Source organism: Ipomoea nil, unplaced genomic scaffold (assembly GCF_001879475.1).
Source record: "Ipomoea nil cultivar Tokyo-kokei standard unplaced genomic scaffold, Asagao_1.1 scaffold1407, whole genome shotgun sequence".
In the NCBI taxonomy this organism is placed as follows: Eukaryota; Viridiplantae; Streptophyta; class Magnoliopsida; order Solanales; family Convolvulaceae; genus Ipomoea; species Ipomoea nil.
Genome location: NW_017617835.1, coordinates 6,481,059 through 6,495,330, shown reverse-complemented (window position 1 = coordinate 6,495,330; position 14,272 = coordinate 6,481,059). Strand labels below are relative to the sequence as shown.

The 14,272-nt window shown below is 38.9% G+C and overlaps 1 protein-coding gene, 1 long non-coding RNA gene and 1 pseudogene across 4 annotated transcripts; 2 read left to right on the top strand and 1 right to left on the bottom strand.

The window, feature by feature from the left end:
• Positions 1-773: 773 nt before the first annotated feature.
• On the top strand, positions 774-3,550 carry LOC109186709. 2 transcript variants are annotated; one of them, XR_002055164.1, is made up of 5 exons: positions 781-1,476; positions 1,600-1,657; positions 1,796-1,882; positions 2,156-3,183; positions 3,483-3,550. It is a non-coding gene; the product is annotated as an uncharacterized LOC109186709 (long non-coding RNA). The 2 variants fall into 2 exon arrangements; XR_002055163.1 differs by lacking the exon at positions 3,483-3,550 and having other exon boundaries at positions 774-1,476; positions 2,156-3,407.
• A 316-nt stretch (positions 3,551-3,866) lies between these two features.
• On the top strand, positions 3,867-10,384 carry LOC109186708 (annotated as a pseudogene).
• A 166-nt stretch (positions 10,385-10,550) lies between these two features.
• On the bottom strand, positions 10,551-14,263 carry LOC109186706 (O-glucosyltransferase rumi homolog). Of its 2 annotated transcripts, none has more exons than XM_019336812.1 (6): positions 13,809-14,263; positions 12,379-12,956; positions 12,100-12,292; positions 11,574-11,638; positions 11,222-11,432; positions 10,551-10,984 (listed from the first exon to the last, which is right to left on the bottom strand). In XM_019336812.1, the coding sequence occupies exons 1-6, from the start codon at positions 14,004-14,006 to the stop codon at positions 10,616-10,618; spliced, it is 1,614 nt and encodes a 537-aa protein (XP_019192357.1). In that variant the 5' UTR covers positions 14,007-14,263; the 3' UTR covers positions 10,551-10,615. The 2 variants fall into 2 exon arrangements, with proteins under 2 accessions (XP_019192357.1, XP_019192358.1); XM_019336813.1 differs by having other exon boundaries at positions 12,379-12,953.
• Between the last annotated feature and the right edge of the window lie 9 nt (positions 14,264-14,272).

Below are 14,272 nucleotides of genomic sequence, written 5' to 3'. Positions count from 1 at the left end.
CTCCTCACTCGTCGACGACGTAGACTGTAGATTGGCAAAGTGTTGACCAGTGGTAGCAGCAAGGCACGACGATAGACCTTTGTCTCTCTCTCCCTCACATATCCCTCTAATCTCAAAAGCAACTCTGGCGATGTCATTTTTCCAGAGAAGCAGAGCAGGTCAGTGGCGAGGAACGGTCTTCATCTCTCGCTTCCTATCACAGCGGTAGTCTTGGAGGAGCTCCGGCAGTAGCAGCTCCCACATTCTACCTTCATTCCCCTCTCTTGGGTAACCTTGCAGTAGCAGTTGGAGGTAGCGTTGACTGGAGTGCAGCAATAGCGGAACGTTCTGGCGGCAACCGCGAAGTTGTGGATGGTGGTGGTGTTGGACGATGTAGTTGAGAGGTGATCGGCTATGGTGTTGAGTTGATGTTGAGAATGAAGGGTGACGGCTAGTGAAGAAATGACATGTTGGCGTTGATGATGATGATGTTGGCTGGAAATTTGAGATGATAATAATAATTTGGATTGAATATGATAATGTAATAATAATTCTTTTTAATAATCCCCAAATTGCCATTTATGTTTGACTGACAAATAACACTTAGAATCAAATCAGGTAAAAATATCATAGTCGAAGATCAAATTGAGAAATTTTGATAGTCGATAACCAAATTGGTGAAATCCTCATAATCGAGGGATCAAATCGGTAATTAACTTTTTTTCTTAAATTAAAACTTAACCGTTTTATACGGTTTCCATTTTACTGGGCTAGATTTGGATAATCCGAACCCAAATGCCCAATCCTAATACAACCCGTACTTTGATTTGACAACAGGAAATGATCCAGTTGGAAATGGAAAAATTATAGGAGGCTCAAGTGTCTGTGACTCTGTGTTTCCATTCTAATCGGGAAGTCCCTCTTGTAGCAAACAGCAGGGATTATATAAAGATCAATACAGACAAACAAACCCGTATTTGCACGTATGGTTTAATCATAGTAAGAGAGAGAGAGATGCATAGCTCGTTCACCATAACACGATACAGACAAGAAAAACCCTAGAATTTTACTTCAAAGTTCAAACACTCTCTTATATCTTATACATGTGTGCAAGAGTGGAGAGACGCATTTTGATGTTCTTCTGTACTGAAAAGTTCCACTTTAGCAACTATCTTACATTTATCCCTACTGCAAATGTGACCATTCAGAGATGAGTTCTTTGACTGCAACATTGTCCCCGAGCTCGTTCCAGCTTCGATTAGCTTTCAATTGTAAAAAATCGTCAACCGTGTTGGTAGGATGCGTGTTGGGAAGAAGGATTGCAATAGACTGCATTTACTTTCTATTGGAGGGCATACTCACGCGAGAAACCGTAATTGGCTGGAAAGGTGCAGTGTTTGGTTAATTCGATTTCTCCAGTGGATGGATTCGCTGGATGGTCTGGAACTGATGGAGCTGAAACATCAAGTGAGGCTCCGCAGAAACAATCTGTCCCAGGTAAGCCGTGTCATTTGACTTCCTGCCTCTGCGTGAGTGTGTATGTTCATATATGAATACACAATTACACACTCTATTTTGATGTGTATTAAACTTTGCATAATGACGTTTTAATTGATTTAGATAATTGCATCACTTCGACATGACGCAACATGACGCAAGTGCTTATTAAATTAGAGGGGTATTTGTCTTCTGCCTTGTACTTATATCTTTAGATTGATTGAAATTTTGACATTACATTAGCAAAATGGAAAAAGTGAAAAGATGCTTCATTGGTTCGTTCTATCATGAATTAGTAACAGTTCTGGAGTACTTTCAGGGTTTGTGGGAGCAGGAGTACTTAGCATTATCCTAGTGGCTGGGATTATCTTTGCTGCTTTATCAATAAGCAAACGTAGCACGTCCAGTAAGCAATGTTTATACTTTAATGAATATGAGCATTAAGAACATTACTTTTCACATTTAAGTTTCCTCTTTGTCATAAACTTGTACTCTGTAGTATTTTATATTGGTCTCCATTGTTACTATGCCTTTAAACTAGTTAGGTTACCATTTTCCATTAATTTTACAGCGTTCAATAGCATGTCCCTACTTTTCCTACAAATACTCAATTGCATTTGCTGTCTGTCAGTGCAATACTCTGTCTAGTAGATGTTTGAATTGCGAGCTTATTACACAGGATTGAAGCAGCATATGGACCCTTTAACAACCCAACAAGAAATGTCAGTCATTGGTGATAATAATCACAATGATAGAGTTGAATCAGAAAAAGATGCCCTCAAGAATGAAATGCAAGATACTGACAATCCAAACAGCAAGGCAGGTACAGACAATTATCCCTTTTTACATCCAACAAAGTGTGAAGATGTTGGAAATAAACTTAATAACAGTAGCAATGCGAGGTACACATTCAGTAATAATTACACAATTAGCAATGTCTCCACTAAACATGGTTTTCATAATGAAACAGTGAATGATAACACTTTATTTGCAACTGAAGCCATATTTCAATCACTTGATGCTGGAGTTTCGGCAAAATCTTTCACTCACTAAACCTTTGATAGTAAAGAAGTCAGTTTTGCTGCTGAAAAATCATTATTAATAAATGAACAATATGGGGAGAACTTTGATGACACCAATACAACTTGTGTACCAGCTCCTAGCCCCAGTTCAACAAATCAAAGCATGGATCACAGGGAAGGACTGTCTGATTTAGGAGAAACAAGAGACTCTGTCTCTTCATTTGATTCACCAACTGCTGAATCTGTAACCTTTAATCTCTCAGTAAATGCATAGTCTGACACTACTTTAGAACCTATTATTACAAGTGATCAGTATTTAGAGGCTAAAAGCTTAGTTTCTACTGAGAATGTTGATACGAGCAATATGCTAGAGTTTCCAGCTGAAGGAGACGAGTTATTTCTAGAAGTCCATAGTGCAAACAGAGATGAATTATCAAGAACAGTGTTGGAGGTCACTGGTGTGGATCTTTCTGTTAAGAAACAAAATGAAAATGTTCATAAGGATATCAATGGAAGCAGATCAAGCTATGAGTCAGTAAATTCTGAAGCTATCTTTATCTCTGCCGGCATACCTGCTCCATCTTCTGTCCCTTCAGCTCTGCAGTCACTTCCAGTAAAGGTGCTAGTTCCTGCTGTCATTGATCAAGTCCAGGGTCAGGCACTAGCTGCGTTGCAAGTTTTGAAGGTACTTTTGTTTTCATTTATTTAAACTTTGCAAAAATGTTGGTTAGTTTTGAGCTCAATCTAATCTCATTCTGCTGAGAATATCTGGATTGAAATGGATGCACACAAAGTTAAAATAAATTTTGTTATCCCTGCGACCCTGGCTTTTCCACCATTAATTATTTATAGGTATCAAGATTGTCACTAGTCTAGTTAAAGAAGCCTAATTGCTAACTAAGGTACATATATTCCTGGAGTGGTCAAGATCATTGTGCAAATATGTGTAATTGAACCTGTTAATTTGATATCTTTACATTTTAGGTTATTGAGGCTGATGTTCAAACTGGAAACCTTTGTACTCGCCGTGAATATGCTCACTATGGAGTAGTTAGAATCCTTTGGAGAATTAGTTACAGTCATAAGTTGGTTCCTAAGTTTGTGTTCTTTTCATGTGTATATAAACTCTGTAAATCTCTACTAATTCATTCATTCATTCAATACACATTTTATAAACTCATCTGGTATCAGCCTAACTTTCGATCTCATGGCCGATGAACGTAACAAACCTCCTCCCCCGGCCGCTGATGCTCCTCAAGACTCCACCAGCCGTGCCGTCACGGCTGTCACAATCCCGGAATCACGTTCCCCAAATATGCTACAGCAAGCGCATCACTACGTGTCCATCAAGCTGACTGCCACGAACTATCTGTTCTGGAGGGCGCAGCTAGTCCCGTTTCTACGTGGACAAAACCTTTATTGTTTTGTTGATGGCACCAATGCTTGCCCACTGGTTAGTTGCATCAAGCAGTGCTCTATCAAGGTATACACATTTTAAAACAGACTATCATGTTGGTAGTATTGATACTGTATTTGAAGCTGGTGAAGATGTGCACGAAATATCTGGCTGAATTGCTTACAAGTTATCCTGATTTCTTGTAGGACCACTGTCTCTAAGGTCTATCCTGCAATGTATATTGAGAATGTCACTGAACTTGCCTTTGACGATATTACAACTGAAGATCCTGACTTCCCTTGCATACAAGGTCAAGCCTAAGACCTGTGATCTTCTAAGTAGAAGTTTTTGCTGTATTCAACCAATTATATTCCTCTAGTTTCTGAAGATCTGGACATTTCAGGCTTGGCTAAAGCTGGTCTCATCTCCAGCAAGCTGTCAAGATGTGACACACAGTCATCTTCAGATGGAGACCAAAGTCCCCTCTTCTTCTCTCCTGACAGGTAAGTACCACATGAGATGTTTTGTTATCATGCTGATGACTTTCTTATGAAGTACTAATTGTCTATTTATGCGAAAATCACATTCACGACTGGTTTGAGAGCTCTTACCTGTCCCATTGGGATTTTTGTCAACTTGCAAATAGATTATAACCTCCATGACCTCAAGCATTGCTATTGTTCTTGTATGATTTCCAGATTCATATTCCTTTTATAACTAATCAATGTTCTGAATATTGTTATTGTCTTAATCATGTATTTTAGTGCCCTGGGTTTGAGACCAAATGACATTTTCATTGGCTTCTTATCTAATGCACACAAAACTTTGCTGCAGTCCTTTGTCACGCTAAGATCTTGTCAGTTGGAAGATTGCCCTAGACAAAAGACAGCTTCCTCTGGTTGACCAAAAGGTTGCATTTGCACACATTCACAAGTTTATTCATTTCATTGTGCCTGGACATGTATATAAATGACTAATAAGTTCAAGTGTAAACATTTATTTTTGTTCTTTTTTTTTCCTCCCTCGGGTAGACCTTGAGGCAACTCTCAGGGTTCATAGATATTAACAAGATCCATCCAGATGCATGGCCTGCTTTGGTAGCAGACTTGGCATCAGCGGAATAGGGAATAATAGCCCTTGCATTTGTTGAGTCATGTCCTACTTTAATCATTACATTTGTTTCTTATATATGTGCATGAGGATGTCTTATTCTTATTGTTGGCATATTAAAAGTCTTGGGCAGCTCACTAGCCTTAGTAATTAAATGGGCAGCTCACAAGCCTCAGTAATTAAAGCCTTGGGGAGATGAGTAGTTTCTTTATTTATTATTGTTTACTTTTGTAGACCTATATATAGACTTGTAACTTGAAGTTAGACATAATACAAGAACCCTTTCTAGCTTTTAACATGGTATCAGAGCCTCTTTTTTGGGGCTTGAAATTTCTCTCAAACACCTACAGCCGATGAACGGTGGTGACTGTTCATCATCCCTTTTCCGACAAAATTTTCCAACTCAGTTTGTCCCTTTTCTGCGATTATATGGTGATTTTCTCATATTTTTCTGAAAGCTATGGCAAAACATGAGAGTTTAAACATCATGCTGAAAGTTGCAAGGACCAACTTGTCTCATACTGCTCTTGCATTAAAATCTGATTCATCTTGGATTCTTGATTCTGGAGCCACTGATCACATTTCTGGTAATCTCTCATTTTTCTCTAATATTGAGTTCTCATATTCTCTTCCCGATGTCACATTTGGTGATGGATCAAAAGGAAAAGCTATAGGAATTGGAAAAGTCACCATTCATTCTTTGTCTTTATCCAATGTCCTTTACATTCCTGGTTGCCATTTCAATTTGATTTCAGTTAATCAACTTACTCACTCACTTAATTGCCTTGTCACCTTTTCTTCTGATTCGGTGGTTATTCAGAACCGTCAAACAAAAGGGACAATTGGTGTAGGATATGAATCACGAGGTCTATACCATTTTTCATGTTCTGCCAATACCAAAACAGCTTGCTCGGCTTCTATTTCACCCCTTCTTAACCATTGTCGTTTAGGACATCCTGACCTCAATAAATTAAAACAACTGGTTCCTGGATTGTCGAATTTAAAAACCATAGAGTGTGAATCATGTCAGCTTGGGAAGCACTCAAGGGCTTCATATCCTAGTAGAGTGAATAAGAGGGCCAATACCCCATTTCCTTTAGTTCACTCTAATGTTTTGGGACCGTGTCGAGTTTCATCCACTTTGGGTTTCTCATATTTTGTTGTCTTCATTGATGATTTCTCTCGATGCACTTGGGTTTTTCTAATGAAGAACCGCTTTGAATTATTTGATGTGTTTCAAAAATTCTACAATGAAATTGTGAATCAATTTGGGGCATCTCTCAAAATCTTACGCAGTGATAATGCAAGAGAATATTTTTCTGACCCTTTCACTTCTTTCTTTTCCTCAAATGGAATACTTCATGAATCATCATGTGCTAGAACTCCTCAACAAAATGGAGTTGCTGAACGAAAAATTCGTCATCTTGTTGAAACAGCTCGTACTTTGCTTATTCATAACAAGGTACCTAAGAATTTTTGGGGGCATGCTATACTTCACTCTTGCTATCTCATAAATCGTATGCCTTCCTCTGTTTTGCAAGGAAAAATTCGTCTTCATATCTTACGTCCACAGGAACCTCTCCATAAGCTTCCATTGCGAATCTTTGGGTGTACTTGCTTTGTTCATAATACTTCTCCAGGGCGTGATAAACTTGATGCCAAGGCAATAAAATGTGTTTTCCTTGGGTATTCTCGCCTCCAAAAAGGCTTTAAGTGTTACTGTTCTAGAACGCACGGGTTTTATACCTCTTCCGATGTTACATTTTTTGAAACAACACCTTTTTTCTCTTCCGCCTCCGTTGAGTCTAATTTCCTAGGGGAACCCATTGAAATCACAAAAATTCTCCCTGTTCCTACTTTCTCAGAACATATATCTCCCACTGTTCCTGAAAGGACCATACCTATTCCTGAAAGAACTATTCCAACTCCAACCATTCAAGAGGAAGGACATATTCCACCGTTGTTGTACACCTACCAACGACGCAATCGTCAAGATTCCCAAGAGGATAGACATCCAGTTGAGTCATGTTCTACATCATTGTTACCCAATGATGCTGCCCAAAACACCACGACAGACTCTCCCATTGCCAGTCGGGTAGGTAAAAGATCCACTCGAAATCCTTACCCTATATATAAGTTCCTTTCACAAAAACGTCTGTCTCCATCATATTGTGCCTTCATTGCTAGTTTGTCAACTGCTTTTGTTCCAAACAATGTCAAGGAGGCATTAACTAATCCAGAGTGGACTCAAGCAATGGTTGATGAAATGAATGCACTACATTCTTCCGGGACTTGGGAGTTAGTACCTTTACCTCCTGGTAAAACTGTGGTTGGTTGTAGATGGGTGTATAATGTGAAGGTTGGTCCAGATGGACAAGTTGATAGACTCAAAGCTCGACTTGTGGCTAAAGGATACACACAAGTTTTTGGCATTGACTACACGGATACCTTCCCACCGGTGGCCAAGATCACTTCTATCCGCCTCTTACTCTCAATGGCAGCCAACCATCACTGGCCATTGTATCAGTTGGATATAAAGAATGCCTTACATGGGGATCTGAATGAGGAAGTGTATATGGAGCAGCCACCTGGATTTGTGGCTAAGACAGGAGCTAATCTTGTTTGTCGTCTTAAGCGCTCTCTCTATGGGTTGAAGCAATCTCCACGTGCCTGGTTTGGGAGATTTAGAGATGTGATCCAACAATTTGGCATGATTCAAAGCAAGGCTAACCATTCTGTTTTCTATAAACATGTACTTGGAAAACGTTTATATCTTGTGGTTTATGTTGATGATATTGTCATTACAGGGAATGATAGTGAAGGAATAAATCAGCTTAAGAAACATTTGTTTCAACATTTCGAGACAAAGGATCTTGGAAAATTGAAATATTTTCTTGGTATTGAAGTTGCTCAATCCAAACAAGGTATCTATGTGTCTCAACGAAAATATGTTTTGGATATTCTTGAAGAAACATGAATGACAAATTGCAAACCAGTTGACACACCCATGGATCCAAATGTCAAACTTCTTCCAAGACAGGGGGAGCTCCTATCCAATTCAAGTAAGTATCGGAGATTAGTTGGCAAGCTATTGTACTTGACTATCACTCGACCAGACATCTCCTTTGCTGTAAGTGTAGTTAGCCAATTTTTGCAAGAGCCATGTCAAAGTCATTGGGATGCAGCCATCAGAATATTGAGATATGTGAAAAGGTCTCCAGGTACAGGGTTGCTCTATAAAGATCATGGACATACATAAATTGTTGGCTATACAGATGCAGATTGGGCTGGATGTCCTTGGGATAGGAGATCAACATCAGGATATTGTATTCTATTTGGAGGTAATCTTGTCTCTTGGAAAAGTAAGAAACAAGATGTGGTTGCACGCTCAAGCGCAGAAGCTGAATACCGAGCAATGGCACTTGGAATATGTGAGCTAATTTGGGTTAAACAACTTCTTACAGAACTCAATTTCTATAAGCATGGTCCTATGAAATTAATTTGTGATAATCAAGCAGCGCTCCACATTGCGTCTAATCCTGTCTACCATGAAAGGACTAAACATATTGAGGTTGATTGCCACTTTATACGAGAGAAGGTCGCATCCGGAGACATTGTTACCACATTTGTTGGGTCAAATGATCAACTTGCTGATGTTCTCACCAAATCTCTCCGTGGACCTAGGATTGAATACATTTGTAGCAAGCTGGGAGCTTTTGATTTATACGCTCCAGCTTGAGGGGGAGTGTTGGAATATTAAAAGTCTTGGGCAGCTCACTAGCCTTAGTAATTAAATGGGCAGCTCACAAGCCTCAGTAATTAAAGCCTTGGGGAGATGAGTAGTTTCTTTATTTATTATTGTTTACTTTTGTAGACCTATATATAGACTTGTAACTTGAAGTTAGACATAATACAAGAACCCTTTCTAGCTTTTAACACTTATTATTAGTTTCCTTTCAGGGTATACAAGACTGTTCCAGCCAGATAAACCTGTGACAAAAGCTCAAGCTGCTATTGCCCTTGCAACTGGTGAGGCTTCTGACATTGTTGGTGAGGAGCTTGCACGTATCGAGGCTAAATCTATGGCTGAAAAAGCTGTCACTGCACATAATGCTCTAATCGCTGAAGTGGAGAAAGATGTCAATGCAAGTTATGAAAAGGAACTCTCATTGGAAAGAGAAAAGATTGATGCAGTGGAGAAATTGGCTGAGGAGGCAAGGTGAGAATTGGAGAGGTTAACAGCTGAACGGGAGAAGAGAACCTTGCCTTACTGAAGGAGCGTGCTGCTGTTGATTCAGAAATGGAAGTTCTTTCGAGGTTAAGGCGTGAGGTAGAGGAGCAGCTACAGACCCTTATGAGTGTGAAGTTGGAGATTTCTTATGACAAAGAAAGGCTCAACAAGCTTCAGAAAGATGCTGAACTTGAAAATCAAGAGATAGCAAGGTTACAATATGAACTAGAGGTTGAGAGAAAAGCACTGTCCATGGCTAGGCAAGGCAGTAATCATTTTCATCAAATTATGGTTTCACTTGCTTCTCCTCCAATTCATATATTCTTTAATTCTTTTACGCAGGGCTTGGGCTGAAGATGAGGTTAAAAGAGCTAGAGAGCAAGCAAAGGCCTGGAGGAGGCAAGAGAACGCTGAGAGAAGCATGGCATCAAGGTTGTTGTTGATAATGACCTACAGGAAGAAGCAAATACTGGTGTCACATGGCTAAGTGCTGGAAAGCAGTTGTCAGTTGAAGGAAGCATATCTAGGGCAGAGAATTTGGTGGACAGATTGAGGGGAATGGCTGATGCCGTAAGAGGAAAATCAAAAGATACAATTAACAAAATAATGGAGAAGATACTTTTGTATATTTCCGTACTAAGGGAGTGGGCACAGAGAGGACGAAGGCGGGCAATAGTGTTAAAAGATACTGCCACATCAAAGATCAGTAACTCTTTTGAGTCTGTGAAGCACAGCTCTGCTGAACTTGAGTCAGCTGTCAGAGAGAGAGTTAAGCGATTTGCTGTTGATTGCAGGGAAGGAGTTGAGAAAATTTCTCAGAAATTCAGAACATAAGTCGCCACGCATCCTTGCAAACATCTATTTTGTACTTTGGTTGGTGAGGAGCTGTAATTCCTCCCTGGCAATTTCCTCTGTACTCTTGCAGTCTTGCTAATAAGAATATTCTTGCAGAGCTCTCATAATACGCGAATTCAGAATATGCAGTGAGGTTTTTGGAATGGAAAGATTGCAGTGATTTTTAGAACTGGAAGATTGTTATTTCCGCTACTTGTTGATTGTGCTCACTTTTCGTCCCTAGGCTCTTATATTATGATCCATTTTTATTAAATGCGACCTGTCTCACAGATTGAGACTCATGTGACGGTCTCATACACTTTTTTTTTTTTTTTTTGTTTAAACTTTTTTGCCTTGGATCTGAAGAGTAACAGTGTTAAATTAGTAGTGAATTAAGAAAAAAGAAAATATAAATACAGATAATAATTAAGCAGGATGTGTACAAATATGCAAATATAAATAATCTGCAGGTAGAGGTAGGTGTAAAATATGTATGATTAAGAAGTGGGTAGCATGACTGTTGTATGTATGGTATGGTATGTGGGATTAGATATTGAGGTTGTTTTGATGGTGCCAATATTGTTTTTCCCAGGAATCTACTTGCTTGATTGAACTTTCTCTGGTATCCACAATAGCGTTAAGAGTTGCAGGATCAAAGGGAGGCGGCATTGTGCAGGGCGCAGTGGTGGATGGAGCAGCTTTGACCAGAGATTCCATCATAAATTGCTTCTCCAGTCCGTTTGCGCCACAAACCATCTTCTCCGAACAAAGCTCAACTGCCTCTGGAGGTACGGTTGATTTGTATTTCAAGAGCTTGGCATACTCGCTCAAAAGATGGAACATGTAGTCGTACACATATTCCATTTTCAATTCCTCCTGAATATACTTGCTTCCTGCCATGCCAATCTCTTTTGCCTGTATGTTATGTTATTAATACACATTATTATAAATAATTAACCTATCCATCATTTAATATCTTGCACACTGCACATACAGCTGCATATATATATGATAGTGAAGTATGAGCAATTGAGCAGTGAAGAAACATAAGGCGGATAGAATAGACTATAGAGATAGAGAAGAGCAGTGGTTTGGATCAAGTTAAACAATATAATGATAATAATAATATATTATTTAGGATGACCTAGCTACCTGTTGATGATGATTATTGCCCCAGTCAACAGCATGCTTAATAGATTTGCATTTGTCATCATCCCTTATAGGCCAATAGTGCTTCATTGGCATCAAACCTCTGGTGTAGAAATCGTAGTAATGGGGCTTCACTAGTAAAGTCAGAGAATCACATGCTAAGATGTATTTCTCACTCACAGACCATGCAGATCCTTCAATATAAATCTTGTATCTGTGCATTATTATATTATATTTAATTTAATTTGCACAATCAGATAAATAGCTAGCTAGATATATATGTGGGGGCATGCATTGCATGTATATCAAAACGACATGATACATAACAACACAAACACATATATAATTGTTTTACCGGTGAATGCACTGGTCGGCTAAGTTAGACTGCTGGTAACCTTGCTTCTGTTCCTGAATCCAATCCTGAAAGAAAAAAGTAAAAATATTGGGGGAGGCAGTAAAAGGCAGGGCCGGATTTTAGGCTGTGCAAGCTGGGCTACCGCACAGGACCCCCAACTTTAGAGGGGCCCCAAATTTTAAAGGTTTAATATTTAATTTTTACCTAGCTAGTTTATAAATAAAAATTAAAAGTTTTTAATTAAACTTAAAAGGTTCCATGAAGAGATGGTAAGAATGTGTATTTGTTGTATTTTAACTTGGAGGTCAAAGGTTCGAAACTTACATGTATTAATTTTAAAAATTGTGATTTTGGTAGGGCCACATTTATTTACTAGAACAGGGCCATCAAAATTTAAAATACGGCCCTGGTAAAAGGCTAAGTCCAGCAATTAGTGATAAGGGGATTGTTGTGCTAGCTATATGTATATACGTGCATATTACTCATCACTCTGATCTGCGAATGAGAATGGGAATTAGCTAGGTACCTGTGCATACACACGAGCACCCCAATCCTGCTTTTCTGAGACATTACATTTGAGCAGATCCTTTCTGGTTGCAGCAACTGCAGGATTTCCCTTCCAGTATGCATATGGCTCCCTGTCCACCCATTTAATCTTCACATTCCCTTCTTTCAGCTCCTTTGATAATCCCTCCCATGGCTTAATATTGATTTCAGGCCTGAACCAATTCAAACATTATTAACATACATTAGGTACTACACGCGCGCACACACACGTAGGTAGATACTAGCAAGTTATACATACCATCCCCAGAATGACCAATCAGGAAAGACAATATCCCAAGTAGCTTCATCCCCGCAGTAGCGGAACAAAGGTGGGGGGGCTGTAGTGGTGTCATTTGGACGAGGATCTGGAACATAACTTTGTTTTTTGATGACTGGCCAATCAACAGTATCGAACATTAGATCCAAATCCGGCACTTTACCGGGATACCTCCGCAACAATTGTAAAATACCCCACAGAGTAAAAGTGTCTCTACTTTGAAATGACTTTCTGTAATTGTGATAGTACGCAATCCCATTCACTATCACCAGCCGAAAGTTGGCTGTCCTCCTCGCACTCATCACCATCTCTCTGCTAATACCACTCTCCCTCCACGCCCACAAGTCATCATAGATCCAACGGAAGTAATCTGGACATTTTGATGATGATTGTGTTGGTGTTGGGGATGGGGAATCTTGAATCCTCGTCCTCGTCCTAGTCAGCTTTGATGATGGGTAGTAATTAGCAGGGCAGCTTGCCATGGGAGTTCTAAGTGAACAATTCAGTGGAGGGATTTCATTTTCAATTATTTTCTGATGAGATAATCTTGTTGGATGCTGCTGCATGTTTGGAGTAGTAGTCTTGTAAGTTTCAATTGTTTCGGAAATAATAATAATAATAATAATAATAAGTTCATTTAATTTGTTTGGTGGCGATGCTATCTTCTAGTTTAAATATACTTTTGCCACATGCAATGCAAATAACAATAAAGGACAAAAAATTTTACTTCTCTACTTTAACAAAAACTGAATTTATTTCTTCAAATACAAAAGTTATATTTCACTTACTTATTCACCTACACTTTATTGCCATTCTTCCCCAATTATGTTGTGGTCCATCAAGCCTTTAACTATGGAGGAGTTTGTTAATTATTTATCAGCAATACAGAGCTGACTAGTGAACCAATGATGTTTTGGTTAGTAAGGATGATTATAGATTAGTAATCTCAATTATATTTTCAATTGCGTATGAGTTTGTTAATTTAATTACTAATGTGAAAGGACGATTATATTTTCAATTGATTAGTATGGATGATTAGCCCTAGTGGTAGCCACATCATACATATGCAATAATGCATGTAATGTGGGGCAAATGGTGCGTTTAAGTCCAAACTTAATTGGGACCGAACCATTGCAATTTGAGTTGAATACCAGTACACTAAAAACAATACAAATTAATAAATTAAACAAAACAATCTAAGCTAACTTGGTAAATTAGATTGGTAAGGTGGGTGAGAAAAATATTCTTATATTTTAAATATAGACCATTGTTTTAAAACCATATTTTTTACAGTGTATGTGTTTCCCATACTTTGAAAACAAAAACTGAAAAACGGAAAAATAGAAAGTATGTAAAAAAAGTCTATTAAAGTAGAGCATATACAGAGAGAGAGAGAGAGAGTATATACTTACTGCGGTGACAGTGGAGTCTAGCAAACGCGTGGAAACGAACGCGCCGACGCAGAGAACCATAAAGAAGAAGACGGCAAGTGAAGAGCGCCCCAGAGTCTTAATCGCCGGTAATGGTCTCCAGTTCGTGTCTGTAAAGTGTCTGTAAAGCCTAGCGCCCTCACTAGTCTCCCTCATTTTCAATATATGCGGACGCACCATATTACGTATATACACTACCTAGCTTAGCTAGTTAGCTACCAGCATAATTAAGCATAGATATAAGATATGATATCATATGGTGAGGCTTTAATTTGTAGCATTTATATAATATATCATGGCGATCGACTAACTCGATCAGATGAGAAGGTAGGCCGGAATTTTGTGTACGTGTATATAGACGAATTGAAGTTGGTATCTGGGCTGGTAAACCAGGTGTCGAGAGAGAGGGAGAGGCGGGAGGAGTTGAGTTGCTTGTAATGTTCTGA